The sequence below is a fragment of the Piliocolobus tephrosceles genome, chromosome 3, assembly GCF_002776525.5.
Source record: "Piliocolobus tephrosceles isolate RC106 chromosome 3, ASM277652v3, whole genome shotgun sequence".
Lineage (NCBI taxonomy): Eukaryota > Metazoa > Chordata > Mammalia > Primates > Cercopithecidae > Piliocolobus > Piliocolobus tephrosceles.
The window spans coordinates 121028496-121052422 of record NC_045436.1 but is presented as its reverse complement, the minus strand read 5'-3'; the positions used below and the strand labels follow the sequence as shown (position 1 = coordinate 121052422).

At 33.3% G+C, this 23927-nt stretch overlaps 1 protein-coding gene across 1 annotated transcript in view; it reads right to left on the bottom strand.

The window, feature by feature from the left end:
• Positions 1–22675, bottom strand: part of TMPRSS11F (transmembrane serine protease 11F) — a 71786-nt gene extending 49111 nt beyond the window's left edge. The window contains exon 1 of the mRNA XM_023232166.2: positions 22616–22675. Within this exon, the coding sequence (XP_023087934.1) occupies positions 22616–22626 (11 nt within the window). The 5' untranslated portion in view covers positions 22627–22675. The remainder of the gene's footprint in view (positions 1–22615) is intronic.
• Positions 22676–23927: the final 1252 nt, after the last annotated feature.

Sequence of the window (23927 nt, the reverse complement as noted above, 5' to 3'; positions counted from 1 at the left end):
ATAATTCTTCAGATGACCTGACAGTTTATAGTTAATAACATTTCTGTATTTTCTCCAGAGTAATCTGTATAATTACTGTTAAAGTTACTCATTAATATTATTTTTCTTTAAAATTTATAAAAATAAATGTTTCTGAATTTCTTGCAAACTGAACAAAATGATGTCTAGAAGCATAAACATAAAGAATATAAACCTGTCAATATTTACTGCCAAAATTCTATATTTTAACTGCTTTAAGATATTAACCACTCAGCAGAATTAAATAAAATCTTGATCTACAGACTGAAGGTAACAAACACAGAATATTGAAAATAAAACTGATACATCTGTTTAAAAAAACTTGTGGGATAATGCTTTATCCATTAATAATTCAATGTGGACACCAAATAAAATGACATTGTTCTGACATCACATTAATGTTGTAATGAGACATAAAATAACTAGCATCTTTGTCCATATCATTTAAAAAATCTATTCAAATAAACAGAACACAGTAACTAAAGCCTTTTGGTAATTTAAATAGAAATAAAACTTGAACAGTCACAGGAATGGAGTACACGTCAAAACAGTCCAATTTAGTTCTGTGGATGGCAGTGGGATTCTCTTTGGGAGATCTCTTTCTGTGGTAGGTCTATTGGCAATACTGGAAAGCATGAGTCAGAAACACTGGCAACGGGAGACAGATAGTAAAAAGGAGGAGCTAATTGTGCTGTTGCAGCACTTAAATTGATACAGCCATCTAAGTCATGATGACACTGGTATTTTCATGACAAGGCAAAATTTGCTTTGGACTCAATAAAAATTCCAAAGATAAGAAACACTAAGAGGACTGCAAAAAAAAATGTCCTTGGTTTTCTCAAAAGACATAGGAGGGCATATTCTATAAATGTCATTATGATAAGTGACTTAAGAAGCATCAAGAACTGGCAAAGTAGGGGGAAACTGGGGTGGTGGGGCGGTTACAACTATGAGTTAGTTATCAAAATTAGCTTCCTATCAGCTAGAAATGACTGGTTTGACAAAAGAGTCAATGAAGCAGAATGAAATTGTGGAGTGTGGGCAGAAATTGCATAGCACCCTGCTCCTTTATTGGACTGTGTAATAGCTCTGTACATGGGGGAAAATAGTAAATCTTATTTACATAATAGAATATAATGTAAAACATATAAGACATTTAAAGAAACTGGTTATAATAATTTCATGAGTTTTCTGAAATTTTCTTTGAAAACATTTTTTAGACCTTTGAGTTCTAGATTCAGTAAAAGATCTATCTCTCTTTATAGCTGACTTTCAAAATCATTATTACCATCTTGGAAGCACTACTCTCATGCTACAGTATCAGCAAGGTCATATATACCTCTGATAGCAGCTACACAAGTAACAATACTTAGTCACTTAATTTCATTCATACAAATACAAGGAGCATTTATGCAATTTTCTTATATTAGAATGGTCACATTTTCTACCTCAAGAAGACTTTATAGTTTAACTGCCAAGTATAATATTAATAAAAATAAATTTCATTCATTCATTTAGCTCATGTTCAATTAGTACATGTTCATTGGATATCTACTATGTTCCAGACACTAATTTAGTTATATGGTTATGGCCGTACTAAGGATATAGACTGCCTTTATGTGTCCCAATGGAAAAGACAGTTTGTGCAATAAGCAAATCTATACATAAATGTCAGGTATCAAGTAAGAGGACAGAGTATAACAAGGGTACAGTGAAGGAGGTGGTAGGATTAATGTGATCAGGGTTGATCACTCTGCAAAGGTGATATCTAACTGGAGACATGAACAAGGTGAAAGACGGAGCTGTGCAACTATCTGAGGGGAAAATGCTACAGCAAAAGAAATAGTCATTACAAGGGCCCTGAGGTAGGAGCAGACTTGGTGAATTTGCAGAAGAGCAGAAAGTCAGTGTGGCCAGTAGGCAGTGTGCAAGTGGAAGAGGAAAGATGATGGGATCAGAGATCATTATAGACCACATCATAACCCAGCAGGCCACAATAACAACCATTTTGGTCCCAGCACTCTAAAAGGCCAAGGCGGGCAGATCATGAGGTCAAGAAATCGAGACCATCCTGGCCAACATGGGGAAGCCCCATCTCTACTAAAAATACAAAAATTAGCTGGGTGTGGTAGCACTTGCCTGTAGTCCCAGCTACTTAGGAGGCTGAGGCAGAAGAATCGCTTGAACCTGAGAGGCAGAGGCTGCAGTGAACTGAGATTGTGCCACTGCACTCCAGTCTGGAGACAAAGTGAGATTCTATCTCAAAGAAAAAAAAAAAAAAAGAATGATTATGGAGTTTTCATCCCTGTGGATGGGACTGATCTTTTTAAAAGGATCACCCTGTGGAGAATACACTGGTTGGAAGGCAGCAGCGAAGGTGTGAAAAGTGGAAGCAGCGAAACTGATTAGGGAACCCTTGAAATAGTTCTGGTCTGAGATGATGGTTGATTGGAGTAGGATGCTAGCAACAAGGAAATCAGAACATATAACTGGATTCAGAATACATTGTGAAGTTATAGCTGACAGAATTTGCTGATGAATCGGTTGTAGAACATGAGAGAAAGAGAAGAGTTACGAAGGATGTCAAGGTCTTTAGTCTGTGCAGAGAAAAATGATAATACAGTGGATATGAAACATTTGGAAGTAGTGACATCGTTCTCAAATTAATGCTTATATGGAAATCTAGTGTATAACACAGACTTAAAGCAAAGATGTTCTGGGATGGAGAAGGTGTACAGAAGTCTGCCAGTATGTAATCTCCCCACAGGAAGGGACCCCTGAGACATATTTGCAAGAATTAATTGCTGAATTTCACACTGACTACAATTGCTTCAGCAAAATCCTGAAGATCCTCCACGATGGAGCCCTGGGCAGTATGGTGTCACCCAGTCCCTACTGATGTCTCTTGCATTCCGTTCTCCAGCCTTTACCTGCCATGTACCCAATGAGCACACCTTCATTTTTCTAATGTCACCTCTATAAAATCTTTCCAACATATAAAACTCCTGGGTAGGCTTTGACTTGTAAATAAGGAACCAGCATGCCTTTTATTTCCTCTCTGTCCTCAGAAGAGATTATTGCTTCAGAAGAGGTACAAAAGGCTGTGATCTAGAGAAGTTAGTCTTCAATAAAGGGACCTGCTTCCTCTGAGACTAGCTGTAGTACAAATGTATTTGTAAGTATGGGGGTAGGAATTTGAAGGATTTCTTTTTTTATTTTACCCAGGACCTGACAGAATCACAGAATTTACAGTTAACTTACAATTATTCCACTTCATTCACCAATACTAACAGCCACTTTATCAGAACCCTACCATAATGTTGTCTAGCCTATTCTTAAAACCTTTCCTTCTAACTTCCTGAGAAAATTCCCCTCACCTTTACTTAGTCTGAAGATGCTTTTTAGGCATGCATTCCCAAAGTTTTCATCTCCTACACTAACTATTTTCTTAAGAACATTCAAAATGGATATAATCCGTATGTCACATCTAATTCAGTCAACAAGTTCTAATTGAGCACCTACTATGTAACCTAACACTATTCTAGGCTCTGGGTATTCTCTAGTGAACAAAAGAAGGTCCAGTACTCCAGTAACAGAAGTAAAATCACTTATACATTTACAGTTCCTCCCACCTATTGGCCAAACCAGAGGGTTAAATCCCCTTATTGCCTTGGTGAAAAATTAGGGTCATGCTGAGAAAGCATTTGACACATATTTTTTATAAATTAAGAAATATGAATAGGAATTATATACCAGGTGGATATAATGATGAAAGTAGCACTCCCTAAAAATTTTATAAGTCTGCTTTTTTTCATTAAGACTTTAATGCTTAGCTTTGTTCTAAATCAACCACCTAAATAATGTGTCTCAAAATTTGAAACAAAGAACCAATAGTTTATGTTGAATAAGTTTATATATTCAACTTAGTAACACAAAGAAAAGAAGGATGAGTTGGCCAAGGGCTTAAGTACAAAAGAGAAGTTATTTGTGAGGACTATATAAACATTCTTTAATAACATATGACCAGTATTATTCAAATGTTTATGATCTTCCTACATGACCCTCCACTGGGCTTATTTCTGTGGTTGTTTTTAACATCATTAAAACAGGAAAACACTGGGCAATTAATTTGAAGTTGGTGAAGCGAATCCATAAGATAACTGATGACATCAAGATGAGGATTTAAAAATCTGATTATACTTGCTACTAAAGAAATGTAAACGACAAAACATTAAATTAAATGCAGTACACTCTTCTATGTGCAGCATAAATATTTATGTGCTGATCAAGTATTCTCACAGCAGTAGCCTTGGGGGGAAATTCTTTTTATGTCTTACACATGTCTTAACATATTTGTATTCAACCTGAAGCATAGATACATATTAGATATTCTGTTTGGGCACAGTCTTCTCTACTTCTTGCCAAAAAGCCTTCATTTCTGGGAATACTTGTGGTTAATAACATCTCCTTAATGACATGGGTTAACTAAGGTTAATGACCTTCCTTACTATACATATATACACACGGATACACAGAATGAGACTCACATGTCAATGGTGAGAAGTAGGAATAGAGAACAAGTACAATATTTATTTTAAATGCTATTTTAGATGCACAAAGGAAACTGTGAACCTCAGCAAAATTCACAGACTCAGACCTCTTCCTCTCCAGTGTTTAGCCATGGATATGTGGCAGAGTAAAATTAAATCACCAAAACTGGACTGCCTTGAATTATGGCCTGCTCCATGGGCAGTTAAAAGGTATAAAGTTTGTTTTGAGAAATTTAAGTTGAGAGATAGTATAACATACTAGTTAGAAGTACAGGTTCTGGAGTCCAGCTGTTCTATTTTAAGTTCCAACTCTGACATTTATGAGCTGTATGATTTTAGGCAAGATACTGAACCTTTTTGTATCTCAGTTTTTTCATCTGCAAAATGGGTATAATGGTATCTACTTGATACATTTCTTGTGAAAATAAAATGAGATCATATATTTAACATGTCAAAAGTGCTATAAATGTTATTGCTATTATTAAAATGCTATCTGCTCACTGATTTTTATTTTAAAACACTAAATGCCTAGGAATCCTCAAATCCAAATGTCTTTGTTCCTCTTCAGTATGACCACTTTATTTTTTTTCTCACTTTAGTGAAATGTTTCTCTGCTTTCTTAACTTTCCAGTCTTTAAAAATAAAATTTCAAGGATGGGAATGGACAGTACAACTCTTAACCATTCTTCAAAACCATGGTACTAAGTACTTTCAAAATTAAAAAGGCCATGATAAATTTCAATCTCATTTTCTTTAATGCCTTATTTGGACTGAAGTCCACCAATTAAAGGCTGTTTTTATACAAATTCCGTATAGCATTAAGCATGATGATGTAACATAACTATATCTCAGTACTGTTCCTTTTTTTATGTGACTTGTCTAGTCTACTATTCCCAGTTGGAGCTTATACATCTACTTTCACAATCTTCACCGATCTCAGTTTTATATTTCCAAAATGATTCTTTCTCATGCACTGAATGTCTTAATAAACAGTCTTTCTAAAACTTTTGACTACTCCTATGACAACTCAGACATCTTAGCCTGCTGTATTAAAAAAAAAAAAAAAAAAAAAAGAAAAAACATGAAACAGATGGCCCAATACTTGTAGACAGCAGCTGATTTTACCACTTACTAACTGTATATGCTCTTTATACCCTTCAGTTTCTTCATCTGAAAAATGGTGATAATGGCCTTAAATTTCTGGACTGTAGTGAGGTTTAGGGATGGACCCTTTCTGAATCCCTAGTTAAAAGTGATGCCATTTTACTAATGCCAAACCTATTTGGGGCCAATATTTTTCTGTTATTTGTTGTGCTCTCTCTGCTAAGCTTATATTCCTATCGTGCCCAATACTTTTCCAACCTTAAATTAATAATAAAAATATAATTTGATTGAGCCCAGGAGTTATGGTACAGCCTATGTAGTGAGACTCCTGCCTCTAAAAAAATACTACTAATAATACATCAATAAATAACCAAATATTATTTGTATTGATTCTAATATCATTTTTACCCAGCTAGACAGTAAACTCCATAGAGTATGAATAGTACCTATTTTGTAACTCCAGTGTCTAGCATAGTACCTGAGCCTTAGTAGTGTTTAATAAACATTATTGAGTTAATAATATAGACATTACAATCTACGTCATTCAATATTCTTTTATGCTAATAATTATACCTTCTCTTAGTTTATAATTTCCTAAAGGGCAGAATATATAGCATTCTTCTCTATATCTGTTCCAGAGTTCCTAAATATGTGATTAAAAATATTAATAAATCTTTCCTCTGCAAAATTTGCTCCATAGAAAGTAAAAATTCTAAAATATCTATTTTTCTAACATTATACAAACATTGACCTAGGTGACATTTATAGAACACTCCACCCAGCAACAATATAATACACATTCTCTTACACTGCATATGCAAAATTCATCAAAAAAGGGCATAATCTGGTCATAAACATGCCTCAGCAAATTAAAACAAACTAAATCTTATAAAGTATGTTCTTTGATTATAGAAAAATTAAATTGCCCCATAAAAGGTGATTCTGGTGAAGTCTCAGATAGAAATGAGAAACATGTTATTGGACAATGAAGAAAAGTCTATTCTTGTAATAAAGTGGCAAAGAATTTGGCTGAATTGTTTTTGTGTCCTAGTGTTTTGTGGAAGGTAGAACCTGAGTGATGAAATTGGATATTGGCCAAGGAAATATCTGTGTGAATTGCTGAAGATATGGCTTAGCTTTTGTTGACTGCCTACTGTAAAATGAAAAATGTAAAGAAAAAAATGCAATATCCGTGAAGTGCAGTAAAGTGAATTACAATAAAAAGAAGTATGTCTGTATTAATATCACACAAAATCAACTTTAATCAAGGGTTTTGCCAAGAACTAAAGAAAGATGATACGTAATTATAAAGGGGTCAATTCATCAACATAACAAATGTTAAAACAATCCGTAAATGTGTATGCAACTAACCACAGAGCTGCAAAGTACTTGAAGCAAATACTGTTATAATGAAGAGGAAAAGTACACAAATCCACATTATGGTTTAAGTCATCAACGTTCTTCTCTCAGTAACTGACAAAGTAGACAAAAATTGATAAGGAAATATATCTATTAGCAACATTATCAATCATCTTGACCTACTTGATATTTATAGAACACTCCACCCAACAACAGCATAATACACATTATCTGCCACTGCATATACAAAATTAATTTAAAAAAGCGCACAATTTGGTTCATAAACACACCTCAACAAATTTTAAAAAATAAATCTTATAAAATATGTTCTTCGATTTTAAAAGAATTGAACCACGAGTTGATAACAGAAAGATATCTGGAAAATCCTCAAATATTATGAAATTAAACAACAAGCTTCTAAATGACCTAGGAATTAGAAAGAAGTACAAAAAACTTAAAAATATTTTGTTTTAAATGAAAACATTAAAAAATTGGTGAGATGCACATAAGGCAATAATTGGGGAAAATTTATAGATTTAAATTCTTAATTTGAAAATAAGAAAACAAGAAAACGATAATCAGCCCTACCTTAAGACATTGGGAAAAAGCTAAGCAAAGTAAACCAAATAAAAGCAGAAAAAAGGAAATAATGAAGAAACTAATGAAATTGAAAACAGTAGAGGAGTCAATAGAAACAAGTCAGTTCATTATAAAGATATGTAAAAATTGGTAAGCCCTATAGAATTATTCAGAAAAAAGAAGGCACAAATTTGCAACACTAGGAAGGAGAAAGAAGATATTACCACAGACCTATTAAACATAAAAAAAGATAAATAAATGCTATGAATAACATTATGCCAATAAATTTGCTCATGTAGATAAAATGGATAAATCTTTTTGAAATACAAAAACTTTCAAAGCTCATTCAGGAAGATACAAATGTCTGAAAAGTACATATCTAAAAATAATAACATCAATTTAAACAGATTTTGCCAGAAAATAACAGATTCTGCCAGAAAATAGAAAAAAAGGAAATGTTTCCAATTTTTTTGTAATGAATCCAGCATATGCTGATAACAAAACCAAAGACATTATTTTTAAAAATCGGACAAGTTAGAGTTTCCTAAAGTGAACTGGAAAAAAAAAAAAAAAATCAGACGAAAGTCCCTCAAAACAAGAATTAAAAATCTTTAAAAAATGGAATTCAAGAGTACCTAAAACCGATATTATATAAAAACAAGTGAGGTTTATCTTAGAACTACAAAGTTAGCTCAAAATTTGGAAACCAATCAGTATAACTCATAGTATTTACAGACCAAAAAACAAAACAGAACCAAAAACACTCCTATATGATCATCTCAATATATTCAGAGAAAGCATCTGAAAAAAACTTAACCTTATTTCATTATTAAAAAAAGAAGAAGGAGAAGGAGGAGGAGAAGGAGGAGAAGAAGGAGAAGAAGGAGAAGAAGAAGAGGAGGAGGAGGAGGAGGAGGAGGAGGAGGAGGAGGAGGAGGAAGATTTCGATAAGCTAGGAATAGAAGAAAAGTTTCCCAAGTATATAAAGCTCTTCTAAGGAAATCCTATAGCTAATATATACAATGGTGAGACTGAATGCTTTCTTTTAAAGCTCGGAACAGAGCAAGGATGTCTCCTCTTATTACTCCTATTTGTATTGGAAGTCCTAGCCACTGCAACAAAGCAAAAAAAAAAAAAAAAAGAAAAGAAAAAGAAAAAAAGAAATATAAAACACACAAAATGGCAAGGAATAAATTGCTTTTATTAACATACTATAAAGAAAATTCTTGAGAATCTGCCATAAAGAGACTAATATGTAAGTTTACAGAAATCACAGAGTGAAAGGTCATACATAAAAATCAAACTATTTCCATATATAAGCATTGAACAAATAAGTACTGAAATTGTAAAAGCAGTAACATATACAATAGCACTGAAAACTATGAAATAATTATCTGTGAATCTAACAAAATTTGTAAAATATTTAAACGGAAAAAATTTTAAAGCATTTATGAAAAATCAAATAAAACCTTAAAAATTGATAAAGATATATTATGCTTAATTAGAAAAGTTAATCTTGTTAATTTGACAATTCTTTCCAAGTTTAACTACATATTCTCAGGAAGAATCTACTATCAATCACAAAATATGAGTCCTTCAGCTTTTTATTGTTTCTCAAAATTATTTTGGCTTTTCTAGGTCATTTGTTCCTAAATATCAACTTTAGAATTTTTTCTCAAAAAAAGAAAAAATCCTACAGTTATAAAACTTAGAAAATAGAGAAGAAAATATTTTTGTTCTCGAAGTAGAAAATATTTTGAGGATAGAAAATACACACCTATTAGAATGGCTAAAGTTTTTGTTTTTTTCCTAAGGGAAAATAGCTAGAATATTCATATGTTGGTGTTGAGAATGCAAAATGGTACCTCTACTTTAGAAACTGGTTTAGGAGAAATGAAGTTAAACATTAAAAAATGCACAGATAAATGGAAAGACATTCCATGTTCATAGATTGAAAAAACGAGTATTGTTAAAATGCCCATACTACCCAAAGGAATCTACAGATTCCATGCAATCCTGTGAAAATCTCAATGGCGTTTTTCACGGAAAAAAAAAAAAAAAAAAAAGTCCTAAAATTCATCTGGACTCACGAAAGACCCCAAATAGGCAATGTAATTCTGAACAAGAACAACAATGCTAGAGGTACCACTCTCCCTGATTTCATAGTATACTACAAAGGTATAGTAATCAAAACAATATGGTATTGGCATAAAATCAGACATATAGACCAATGCAACAGAAGAGAGAACCCAGAAATAAACTGATGCATCTATGCCAACTGACATTTTCCAAGGGTACCAAGAATACACAGTGGATAAAAGATAGTGTCCTCAATAAAGAGTATTAGGGAAACTAAACATCCATATGCAGAAAAATAAAATTGGGTCCTATTTCACTCCATTCATAAAAATCAACTTGAAATGGATTGAAAACTTAAATATAAAACTGAAACATTAAAACTCTTAGAAGAAAACACAGGGGCCAAGCTTCTAAATATTAGACTTGGCAATGATTTACTGGATATGACACGACAACAAAAGCAAAGGCAGCAAAAGCAAAAACAGACAAGGGGATTACATCAAACTAAAAAGCTTCTGCACAGTCAAGGAATCAATTTAAAAAAATAAAAGGTGGTCTACGAAATGGGAGAAAATATTTGCAAGCCATGTATCTGATAAAAATTTAATATCCAAAGTTTGTAAGGAACTCCAAAAACTCAATAGCAAAAGACCAAAATAACCTAGTTTAAAAATGGACAAATGACTTGAATAGACATTCCATCAAAGAAGACATACAAATGGACAACAGGTTTATGAGAAGGTGAACAACATTCCTAATCATCAGGAAAATTCAAGTCAAAACAACAATGAGATATCACCTCACATCTGTTAGGATGGTTGTTAGGTTGAATAGAAAGTTGGGTGTCTCCACTGAGAAACCCTTTGGGCTAGGGTTGACTCCAAGTTCTCAACTGTCAACTCACTGAATTATAAAAATAACTATTAATTACCACTGATTCTTTGGCAAAATCCCCTTAAAACACATTCCTACATATATTTCACACCCAGGTAGTCTCAATCATGATAATTGCATCTCTGTGGCTAAGGTCTGTTCAAAAATGGACATGCAATTCAACTCTAGCCAGTGATACGTGAGGGACAGTTGGGAAATTGTTGAGAAAGACTTCTTTCCTTCTAAAATAAGTCAAACTGAGAGATAACTCCTTATTGTTTTCTCTGAATATTGTTGCGTCCTGATGTGACATCTGAGACTGCTATAACTCTATGAGAAGCAAGCGATAAGAGAAACTAACCTGAGGAGAATGTGGACTCACAAAGAATACCAAAGTAGAAAGACAGAAGTAACCGGGGTCTCATATCACACATTTCAGGGGTTGGATCAAATGTCACTGAGAACAGCCCAGCTTTTGGTATTACTAGTATATTAAATAATAATTTTTCATATTGTTAACACCAACCAGCGTGGGGCTGAAGTTTTAATTAATTGCAATTGAAAACACCCAGATGAATACACATACTTAAATATTAATTCCCATAGCCTCAAGAATCTTCCAAAAATATGGAAGGCTTTTTATCTGAAACTTCAATAAAGGTTTTAATTCAAACTCTATTATAACACAATTTTTGATAGTTCAAACAAGGACTTCTATTATATGTATACAAAAACATTTTTTAAAAAATACTATAACCCACCGAAGAGAGACACTTCTGTATATTTTATGCAATTTAAAGCACCCATTACATATGCTTGATATACTAATTACAATACATTTCTAGCAATTCTTTGAAAACAGGTCTTTAGTCATATGCTTGGTAAGTAATTCTGAGATTTCTTAATTCATTCAAAAAATACTTACTGAAATTTTTTGCTGGCTGAAGGTGAAATGGTTAATCATAGATACTCAAGGAATTTATAGGCTGGGGGAAATACAAATATTAAAAAATGTATATGTAAACAATTAACATAATAAAAAATGACAACAGAAATGAAAGGTGCTATTATATGTCTATAACAAGGAAATCTTATCTAGAGTGAAGGGTCAGGGAAGGTTTTTCTGAGAACATTTAAATGAATACCTGAAGGATCATCTAATTAGGGTGAAAGTAAAAGGATGAGTTGCACATCTCACACTTTAAATCAAAAGCTAAAATAATTAAGCTTAATGAAAAAGTCACATTGAAAGGTAAGACAGACTGAAAGCTAGGCCTCTTGTACCAAACAGCCAAGTTATGCAAAGAAACAGTTTTGAGTAAATTAAAAGTGTTATTTCAGTGAATAAACAAATGATAAGAAAGTAGAACAGACTTATTACTGATACGGAGTAAGTTTTGTGGGCTAGATAGAAGATCAAACCAGCCACACATAACATGTGTTAAGACCAAAGTCTAATCCAAAGCAAGGCCCTAACTCTAATGCTTTCATTCTATAAAGGCTGAGAGAGGTGAGGAAGCTGCAGACAAAAATTCTGAAGCAAGCAGAAGTTAGTTCATGAGACTTAAGGAAAGAAACCATTTTCATAACATAAGAGTGCAAGGCAAAGCAGTAAGTGTTGATGTAGCATCTTCAGCAAGTTATCCAGAAGATTACTTAAGATCCCTGATAAAGGTGGGTAAACTAAACAATAGATTTTCAATGTAGTCAACTTTCATAGCTAGAGGGGAGAAGTCAATGCCTAGCTTCAAATACAGGCTGACTCTCTTGTTAGGAGCTAATACAGTTGTTGACTTGAGGTTGAAGCCGACACTCATTTCCATTCCAAAAATTCTAGGGCCCTTAAAAATTATGATAAATTCACTTTGCCTGTGCTCTATAGATGGAAGAACAAAGCCTGATGACAGAACATCTGTTTACAGCATGGTTTACCAAATATTTTAAGCCCACTGTTGAGACCTATTGCTCCAAAAAAAGAGAGGTTCCTTTCAAAATATTACTGATCATAGACGATGCATATCTGGCCATCCCAGAGCTCTGAAGGAGATCAATGTTGTTTTCATGCCTGCTAACAGCAGTCTATTCTGCAGCCCATGGATCAAGGAGGAATTATGACTTTCAAGTATTGTTATTTAAGAAATACATTGATAAGACTATAGCTCTCACAGCAGTAACTGAAAGCCTTCTGGAAAGGATTTACCATTCTAGATGCCACTAAGAACATCTGTGATTCATGGAGGGAAGGTCAAAATATCAAAATTAACAGGAATTTGGAAGAAATTGATTCCAACCCACATGGATAATTTTGAGGGGTTCAAAACTTTAGTGGAGGAAGTAACTGCAGATGTAATGGATAAAGCAAGATAACTAGATTTAGAAGTGGAACCCGAAGACATGACTCAAATGCTGCAATCTCATGATAAAACTTGAACAGACGAAGAGTTGCTTCTTATGGATGAACAAAGAAAGTGTTTTTTTGAGATAGAAACTATTCCTGGTGAAATGTTGTGAACACTGTTGATATGAAAAGAAAGAATTTAGAATAATACATATGCTTAGTTGATAAAGCAGTGGCAGAATTTCAGAGGACTGACTCCAGCTTTGAAAAAAGTTCTACTCTGAGCAAAATGCTATCAAACAGCATCACATGCTACAGAGAAATCTTTATGGAAAGAAAGAGTCAATTGACGAAACAAGTTTCATTGTCTTATTTTAAGAAATTGTCACAGCACATCAACTTTCAGCAATCACCACCATGACTAGTTAGCAGCCATGAATACTAAGGCAAGATCCCTACCTGCATAAAGACTGCGACTCACTGAAGGCTCCAATGATTGTTAGCATTTTTTTCATCAATAAAGTATTTTTCATTAAGGTATGTGCTTCTTTTAGATATAATGTTTTTGCACATTTAATAGACCACAGTATAGTGTAAACATAACTTTTACATGCACTGGGATATGTAAAAAATTTGTGGCACTCACTATTGTGATATTTATTGCAGTGGTCTGGAACAGAAACTGCAATATCTTCAGGGTGTGCATATATTAAGTCTCACCTCCCCTTCTATATGCTCCACCAAGTTGGCTGGATCCATACTTCTTAGGTCTATTCTTTTTTTAGCTCTAAGAGATATTTCAATGGCCTCTCAATTAATTGTGTTTTTTAAAACTCAATTTGGATTGTTTCAACCAAGATAATTTTAACCACCCACATCTAACAGCCCATAAAATGTTTCTTGAGGAATCAAATTCTGTTACTTGTGGCTGAGTATGGGAAAACATCTAAGGAGACAAAAGCAGAATTAAAACTGTGACTGAAAAAGAATGGGCGGATCACGAGGTCAGGAGATCAAGACCATCCTGGCTAACATGGTGAAACCCCATCTCTACTAAAAATACAAAAAAAAATTAGCCGGGCTTAGTGGTGGGCGCCTGTAGTCCCAGCTACATGGGAGACTGAGGCAGGAGAATGGCATGAACCCTGCGGGCGGCGCTTGCAGTGAGCCGAGATCACGCCACTGCACTCCAGCCTGGGTGACAGAGCGAGACTCCGTCTCAAAAAAATAAAAAAATAAAAAATAAAAAAACAAAAAAAAGAATTCATAAATTGTCCAGTACACTCTCTTCTGAAAAATATGTTATATTACTTGTTGATGTTGAATATTTTTGGTATGCTATTCCTAGAAATAATTCAATATTTTGTTTCCTATTCAAAGTTATATTAATAATACATTTCAATTTATAATAAACATCAGTTTTATTTTATCTTATATACATATATTATGGAGGCTAAACATAATGTGCTATGGCTATGCATTTTCTGGCAAAATAAGTAACTACATACATAAAAATAAATTTTAAAACACAGTTGTTTTCAATAAGCAGCCAGTGTTCTTCACTTAGCTTCCTGTATGATTGATTTAAATATTTGTATTTCAGTGGTATTTTGCAATCCAGTTCAGGGGGAGGAGCTATGATTAAGATATAATTGTCCTAGAGAGATGTGATCAGCAATGTTCACAGCTAATATAATCTGCATATTAAATAAACAAAATTAACATGTCCCAGAATTTGCCTGTCACATTTCTAAAGGGTCATGTGTGAAAGAGGTAATGAGTATGTTAGAGTGCTGCATACGAAGACCTTTGAGAGCTTCTCATTCTTGGAATGCTCCCCTCTAATGCCAAGTGGCCTTATCATTGCCCAATTAACTTAAAAAACAACCCAAATGCTATTTCTTAAGATTTATAATTTTTAAATAACCACTTTTTTTATTTTTGAAGATTTGAGTATATATTAAGTGATTCGTTAAGACCTAATTGTTATTATAAAGTCACCTAATTCTCAAGATGTTTTAAAAGATGTAAGATATAGTATAGGATAACACAGAATAATTATATTTTAATTGTTGAGCTTTAAACGAAAAATACCTTACAAACCATGTGTATAGTTAAAACAATGTAAGTATTAAGCTTTGTCTGTGTAAAAATACCTAAAATTCTATTATTGAATTTCATATTCTGATAGACCTTACTTTTATTTCCATAAGTAGATCAATAGAAATTTACTTCTCTATTTGCATGAAAATCCATTAATTTATTATAGTACTGTATCTGGCTACAGATAAAATACTGAAAAATAATTACAGCCAGAAAAAAAAAGCTTATTTCATAGCTGTATGAATGATAATACCAATATTTCATTAAGTATACAGAGGGATTTGGAATCTAGCTTTCATGTATTTTCTCCTAAGCAGTTAAACATTATAAATGAAAAAATAGTTTTCTCAATATTAGCATATGAATCAAAGAAAATGCAATTCTAATAGGTAGATTCCATTCTAAATAATGTTTATGTCATTTATTCTAATGCACAGATAACACGTAATTCAAGCAGATAAACCACTACCAGGCATCTATCTAGAACAACTCCTAATACATGCCTGTTGAATGAAAAATTTCATCTTACTTAACATTTATTAAATTACTTCCAGAAAGGCAATCATGGATATAAAACACTTTATTTTTATTGGTTTAGACATATGCACATTAATGCTGCCTGAATTCCTAATCCACTTTAAAAAAATGTTTTTGAGGGAATGTTAGGATGATGCTTTAGTCTGAACTCTGACTTACCATTATCAGAAATAATACCTACTTCAGTTTGTTCAAGTTGGGTAGTGAGATAAGAACATAGTCACAGTTGCCTTTACTATGTTTCTTGATAATGAACTGCAAGCCTTTCTTAGCCATTCAGATTTCCAGATAATGCCCTAAGAGAGTCAGGGTAAATAAATCCCCACAATACAAAAGAAGAGAGCAGCTAATAATCCATTATCTTCTGTGTTGCCACAGTTTCGTTGTAAGTAATGTTTCACGTTCTTCCAAAAGGTGTTGTCAGTAGGAGAAATATGATAACTAAGCAGCTAAATGAATTAAAATGAGAAGAAATTAATGGTTTTGGCAATATTTAAGAAGTAGTACACACTGACTAAATTCTTGCTGCTCTTATTAGATCAAAAAGTAAAGAACACAAGAGCAGTCCTAAGCAAGAAATAGTTGCCCAAAAAGAATAAATCATGAAAGTCAAGAAATCTAAGTCTATGTCATCTAAAGAGGACACATTTCTTGAGTTAACTTTACTGAAAAAGATTCTGCTCATTGTGTGAAAAAGTGAAAATACTTGTCTCAACCATTTTTACCTGATAATATCCCAAGAGCCCAACCACAACATCCCATGAGTTAATATTTTTTAAAGTGATATGATACACAAGCTATGAAACAGAATACATTGATCTTTCCTTTACCCAGCAGAAATCATGGCCAAGTACTATCCAAAGCAACTGAAGTCTGAGATTGGAAATTAAAGCATAATCTGGGCCTACTAACCACCACAAAGCAAGATGATTATGGAAGAATGAATGATAAAAGGGAGGGGAAGGTAGGCAGTAGGGCCACAATAGGACAGGAAATGTCTCACTGATTTGCTAGAGAGGAGCGATAGATGATACTGTTGACGTGGTTTCAAGGTGGTGTCTATGCTAATATGGCAAACTCAATCCTTAACAAGCCTCTACAATCTATTCAAGTCTATACATATGACTGAAATGAATTCAGTGTTAAAGATAGGAGTATCATAAATAACTTATATTTAATCTATTTTTTAAAACCTTTATCAAGGTCAGGCATGGTGGCTCAACCCTGTAATCCTAGCACTTTGGGAGGCTGAGGCAGGTAGATAACCTGAGGTCAGGAGTTCGAGACCAGCATGGCTAATATGTCGAAACTCCATCTCTACTAAAAATACAAAAATTAGCCAGGCGTGGTGGTGCACGCCTGTAATCCCAGCTATTCAAGAGTCTAAAGCAGGAGAATCACTTGAACCCAAGTGGCGGAGGTTGCAATGAGCTGAGATTGCACCATTGCATTCCAGCCTGGGCGACAGAGACTCTGTCCCAAAAAAAAAAAAAAAAACCTTTATCAAGATAAAACTGTAGGGGCCAAGGGCATGGTGCCTCACACCTATAATCCCAGCACTTTTGAGCTCAGGAGATTGAGAAAACCCCATCTCCACCAAAAATACAAAAAATTAGCTGTGCGTGGTGGTGTGCGCCTGTGGTCCCAGCTACTCCGGAAGCTGGGAGAATTATCGTTTGAGCCTGGGAGGCAGAGGTTGTAGTGAGCAGCGATCATGACAGAGCAAAACTTGGGCAACTGAGTGGAAACTGTGGTCTTACAGAAGATGAAGCTGTAGGTTATTTTAGTTGGTACTGATTCATTGATTCTCTTGTTATTTGACATCAATGTATTACACTAAAGGCTTCATTCATTTGGGTCCTTCTGCCTGTTCAGGTTTATTTGCCTAATTATAAAAAGAAGCAGTGCAAAGCAAATACAACAGTCTGTCAGTGGGCATAAGAGTAGTAGATATAAGATTAAGGCAGTTGTTTGGCACCTTGTAGATCAAACGATTAACTAGATTTTGTTTTTTTCTTTTTGCTTACAATAGTATCTAGACACACCCTACACTCTGTTTTGCACTGAGTTGTTTTTTTCCTATTTTCAGAAGTGAATGCTTGCCAACTTGCTTTTATCTTATCTCACCTGTTAGAATGTATTTCAAAGCAGTTTGACATTCTAAGTATCTAAACCAGCTTTTTTTTTTTAACCTAGTACAAAAGACTTTTCAATCCTTGATACTTAGTTTGAAAATCATGCATTCTGAATGCTGCATTGATCATTCCATATATTATATTCTAAAAAAATAAAACAAGACCAGGAAAAGACTTCATAAACGTGAACCATATGAAATTGCCTGTATTCAATGGTTTTTTTAACCTACAAATGGGGCAATTTCATATGGTTCCCACTTGTAGATTATACTGTATATTTTTATAGTTATATTTTATTTTTATTTTATATAAAGTACTGAGTATGTGGGCTGCTCCCATCACCTGATAATAATGCTATATAAATTGTTGAATTCTTCAAAATACTCTACATTCAAATTTTAAGCAGTAATCAATTAATTACAAAATTTTCTAAACTTTGCAAAAAAATTAAAGACAAGTCAATAATACATTTTAAATAATGGCCAACTACAGAAAATTAGTTAAGAGTCAAAGTTTAGTCATACATGATACTGGAAGAAAATATAACACACAGAATCTGAAACAGCACATGCAAATATCTCTGATTGATCTTTGAACCGAGTTTTGCACCTGGATTTTGAATATGAATGTTCCTTGAATTGAGTTTTGAATCTAGATTTTGAATATGACTGTTCTTTGAATTTAGTTTTGAACCTGAATTTTGAATATGAATGTTCCTGAAATGCTAAGTTGACAATGCTTCATAATAAATATTGAACCCTTATAATGCTTGTATGATCCAAGCATATAAAAATTTTCTTGCTATTTGTCCCTAAATATCCATTCACTACCCTAACACACCCAGTCCCACACTCCAAAGACACAACATCCTTTTTTAAAGACTACTGCAAACAACTGCTTAAAGCAACACAGACTTATCTTCTTGGTCAAGATCTGGTTTCGATGCTGTTTTCCTACATTTGTTTTATAGTGTTAAGAGGTCCTACTTAGATCTTCCCAAGACTTCTTTAAGTGCAATGGGAAGCTATGCCAGTATTTAATGTTTTCAAAATGCATCTCAGAAATTTAGCTTTCATTTTCCTGCAGATAAACAAAAATAAGCAGTAAAATGTTATATAAACTGGAGATCTACTTTTTAAAAAGCTAGCCATTAAAGAAATAAAGTGAATTAGCAACACTTTTTGGAAAAAGTACAAAATGTTTACCTCATACTTATCAAAGTCATAATTCATATATATTTGCTTAAGTATTTATAGTGTTTCCTCCTCTTCCTCCTATGGTGTTATAAACATCATAAAAGTAGAGATTCTGTTTGTTTTATTCATATATGTGTGTATGTGTGTATTTGTTTAAATGCATCTTATATGTGTATATACACACAGGATATATACACACAACACATATGTCTGCATATATGTAGATATATACATATGTGTATAATGTGCTACTAGTATACTATAAGCTAAATTAAGTATTTGTTGTATTAATGAATAAATGAAACCTTAAAATCTAGTCTATAAGTATCTATCTGATGTTTTTATCTCTTCAACAATAAATCTCCATCAGCACCACAACTTAAGTTTACTTAAAGTACACTCTCTCTAATTTTCAGCTTTGTACTTACTTTCTGAATTACTGAATCTCAAATATCTCACAGGCCTTCTTTGAGAAGATATGTAAGATACGTGCAAACATAGACACATAATAAACAGTAAAACTTGAAATTTTCATTTACTCCTAACCTTTCTTCTTTCCTCAGTATCTGTTTTAGCCATATGTAATCATAAGTCAATGTACAAATGTTGAGAGTCTACAGTGTGACAGGCAATGTGTTTGGCACTAGCAATAAAGTGATGGAGCTCTCTGTTTAAGCAGAGACATACAAATGAAAACAAATTAGCATACAAATAGAGGAGTGCCAATAGAAGTATACACAATGTGTTACGTATGTTTGAAGAGAGGGCAGCTGTACTTCAGGAACAATTAAGATGTGAAGGTAGGAGAAAAATTTCACAGTAACTTTGTTATATCTTGAAGGAAGATCATGGGGTCTCACTAAATGTCAGGAGGAACATTCATTTTAGGCAGAGGAAACAACAAATACATAGGCAGTCTCTCTGCCACGTGCTTTGTTTAGTTCTGCAAAAAGGGACAATAGCACCACCAAGCTGCACTGGTACACTCCAATGGTTCTAAATTGCGTTATCATTTTTTCCTCTTGCTTAAATCAACCTTTATTATGTAGTATGGAAATTTAACCTGGTGCAAAAGGCCCTTCATAGTCAGAATGATCACTTCAGCTTTATCTGACAACTTCCAACATCTGTTTGTGAGTGTATCTCAAGTCTCATGACCCTTGCAAAGGCTATGTTCTCTCAACCCAGAAAACTGTCTTTCTCCTACTACTAATTCTGCTTGCTTTTAAAAACTAAACACAGTTATTACGTATTCAAAGAAGCTTCTATGAAATTGAAAGTGCACCCCTATAGCAGCATGTCAGTATTTGTTTTTTCCCATTGATCACAATGTGCCATCAGAATGTGGCTTATTGATTTGCCTCATCACAAAGATAAGCATCTCTCTTATCTCTGCCTCACTTGCAGAGGGCACCAAATACAGGGACCCATGAAAAAAACTTAAATAACCTACAATGTGGGATAATTTAAACAGTTCTCTAGTGCCTTAAGAATGCTAATGTGTTCTCCATATTAACTAGATATTAACTCTTTGAAATCATAGAATTAAGCATTCAAAAAGACTTCAGGGCTATCTAACGCAGTGTTTTAAAAAATATTTTTGACGATAACCCACAGTTAGAAATCTTCAACATCATGGCGTGGTGCACATACTCATATATCTGAATCTGAATCTGAATCATATCCATAACATAATATTTATACTAATGCTTAAGATATAGAAAAAATAACAAAATTAATACAAATCTTATTTTATTACAGTTTAAATATACCAACAACAAATGAATAATACCAAAATAAACCAAAGAATAAACCAATAAACCAAAAATTGCTTTTAGCTATCCACAAATATTACTTCAAAGCCCATTAAAGGTGACAACCCCTCCCCTCATTCATTTACTTATAAACCTTCAACACATTTCACAGATAAAAGTGAGGTCTTGCGAAGTACCAGACAAGTGAGTCCAAAGTTGGATCTTGAACACATCTAAACGCTGGTACTCTTTCTACTTCACCAAAATGAGAAAGACAGGGCTTTTGCTAAGAAGCTATAGTCTATCTGACTAATTCATTCTTTGAGACTAGATCCCTTGGGCAAAATACCTTTACTAATAAATTCAATAAACCCACTGTCTAAGCTTCTTATCTTTATACACAATCTGTATTTTTTGACAGAATATTTGCTTTAAAGGCAGATCTGATTTGAAATCTAATTTAGCAAGAATATTTTAAAGCCTCAGAATAATAAATGTTTGAGATGATGAACATGCTAATTACTCTGATCTGATTACTATGTATTACAGGTATTGAAATAGCACTATGTAGCCCATAAATATGTAGAATTATTATATGTCAACTTAAAAATAAAACAAAAAAATCCTCAGAACTCTAATAAACTCTGGATCAAAGCTGATGAGGCTTCAATATAGAAATTTCATGTTGTAATGATATTTTCAGGGTGGAAAAGTGAGTGTTTAGAGATGATGCCGTAAGTTGGGAAGAGGAGAACCAGGCTGATAGAAAACACATACTGAAGAATTCTGAAATAAATTAGCATAAGAGAACTTCAAAATGTTTGCTAATTTTTTACAGAAATTTTGAGCATATATTTATATGAATGATAGTTAAATATAAAAGTTTTTCTACTGTACATTTTATCTTATTCTGTCTTTATCTTGATAAATAAGAAATATACTTTGTTGTATTTAGTAAGAAGTACAGATAATATGCTATATCATACTATCATGACGGGGTCTATATGGGAGATTTATGCATGAAATGGACAATCTTCCTCAGGCTCATGCTGTCATTTGAAAGTAAATTAGGGAGGGCAGGAACACTCATCATTTGAGAGTGCCAGAGCCTACAGGCTTTAAGTATTTAGGTTAATTGAAGACAAAATCAAATGACTGAACAATTAAAATTATCACAAAATCATGATTAAGTTGAAAACGTCAGTCAGTGCAGAACATGTAGGAAATTTGTGTCTGTAGAGAGATCAAGAACCTTTTTAAGAAACAAGGCTAGACTTAGCACAGTTTGAATGAAATCCTTCATCAAATATCAATTATTCCTTTTGAAGTCTATAAAACTATAGCCTGAATATTACCTAACATAAATATATAATATATATTTATTTACCTTAAATTCAATAATCAATCAATTATTTTGGAGTTCAATTATGACGCACTCTAGATTTTGTTAATTTGATAATTTTTTACACATGAGTATTTTAATTTTAATCATTTCACTCATGATATATACAATAACCTCACTGCTATCATACTTTCTATTAGAGTTAAACAAATAAAAATTTTAATAGACTCTCCTCTTAAATTTGTATTTAATTTTCCCAGAATATACTTCAGTAAGCAACATATGATAAAAGTGTATATCATGCTATGGAACATGGAAAAGTAACTAAATGGGCTATATTAAACACTTTATTCTTTGAAGTATAGGTTTTTCTAAATGTTTTAAATATTAATATAATTAACTTATTACCTCATATCACTTCTATTTCTTTTATTTAGAAACAAAAAAACACCACATTGGCCTCTGTTCAAAAAAATTCTGATATTTAAAAACAACAACAACAGAACTTTAATATGAAATACAGTAACACACATTAAAACTCTAATGTTTAAATCAATCTCCACCAGCCAACATTTGTACTACCTGTCTCAGGAATTGTAAACCTCTGTCCCCACTGATAACCTTTACTGAGAAAAGCTGAATACTTACGCGTACATCATGAACCCAGGACTGGGGCAGCTTCTATTCAGTCACCATCTGATCTGTATCAGCAGGTTAGGACTGGGAGGCTGCAAAATAATGACAGTCACTGGCAACAAGAAAGGAAACAAGTTTGACAGGTTTACTGAGTGAGGTATGCAGTCTTCTAGCCTGATAAGAACAAGAACATGATCAATTTTGTGCCAACTGGCTCCACACAGGGAAGTAATTGTCAATATCCGCATAGAGAAGCTCCAAGTAGTAGAGGGCTCAGAATGTGCAACTTGTGATGATTCAGAAGACCACACTTTTCCAGTTGGGGAAGTATGATAAGCATTGAGGTGTGGCCCCAGTTTGCTTTCAAAAAAAAAAAAAAAAACCGACAAAACAAAGCACTCTAGAGCACACTGATAGCACTAATTTGTTCATTAGAAATGTTCTGTCTCTTCCCTTTGAGGGAATAACAAGGTGTAGTGGAGCAGAGAAGACCTAAGTTACAAACCAGGGCACCTGTCTCGGCCATTATTCAGCTTATTGGGATTTACTTTCCTCCTGAGGAAAATGGCAGGGACTGTATCAGCTTTTCTTAATATTGTCCATTTTAGCTCTAAATATAATAAAATGTATTGAAACAATTCATTTTCCCAAAAGGAAGGTAAATAACAAAAGCAAAAATGTATTTTCTTTTCTTCTTTCTTATTTTTAGGAATAACTTTGTCCATTTTAGTGGTATGAATTCCCCAGTATTTACAAACCATCCTTTTAAATACTTTCATGTATCTGTAGAGAATTCAGTATAAATACATGAACTTCTGATGAAGATTAGAAAAGTTACAAATAGAAATTACAATTTTAGGAGCTACTAAGGCTCAGAGTCAAAAGATATTAAAGAAAAATGATAAATTTGTATTTTCACTGTATGGAATATCTTCATCTAAAATGCTAAAAATGCAATGTGCATCTAATTGTAGCACTTTCATTATAATGCTCTGCAAAGGTATTAAAAGGACAATAGGAGAAAAAGAGAGGAATAAAAAATACACAAAACAACCTGAAAACAACACTAAGACTTAAACAAAAGCAGACATATCAATGATAGCCTTGAATGTAAATAAATAAATTAAATTTTCAAAGATACGGGCAACAGATAAAAAACCATGAACCAAATACAAGCTGCTTATAAGAAACACATTCTACCTCTGATAAACTGATAAAGTGCTAAATCCAGAGAGAGGATTTAGCAATTCTAAATATATATGTGCCCAACACTGGAGCACCTATATTCATAAAGTGGGATTTATCCAAGGGATGCAAGAATGGT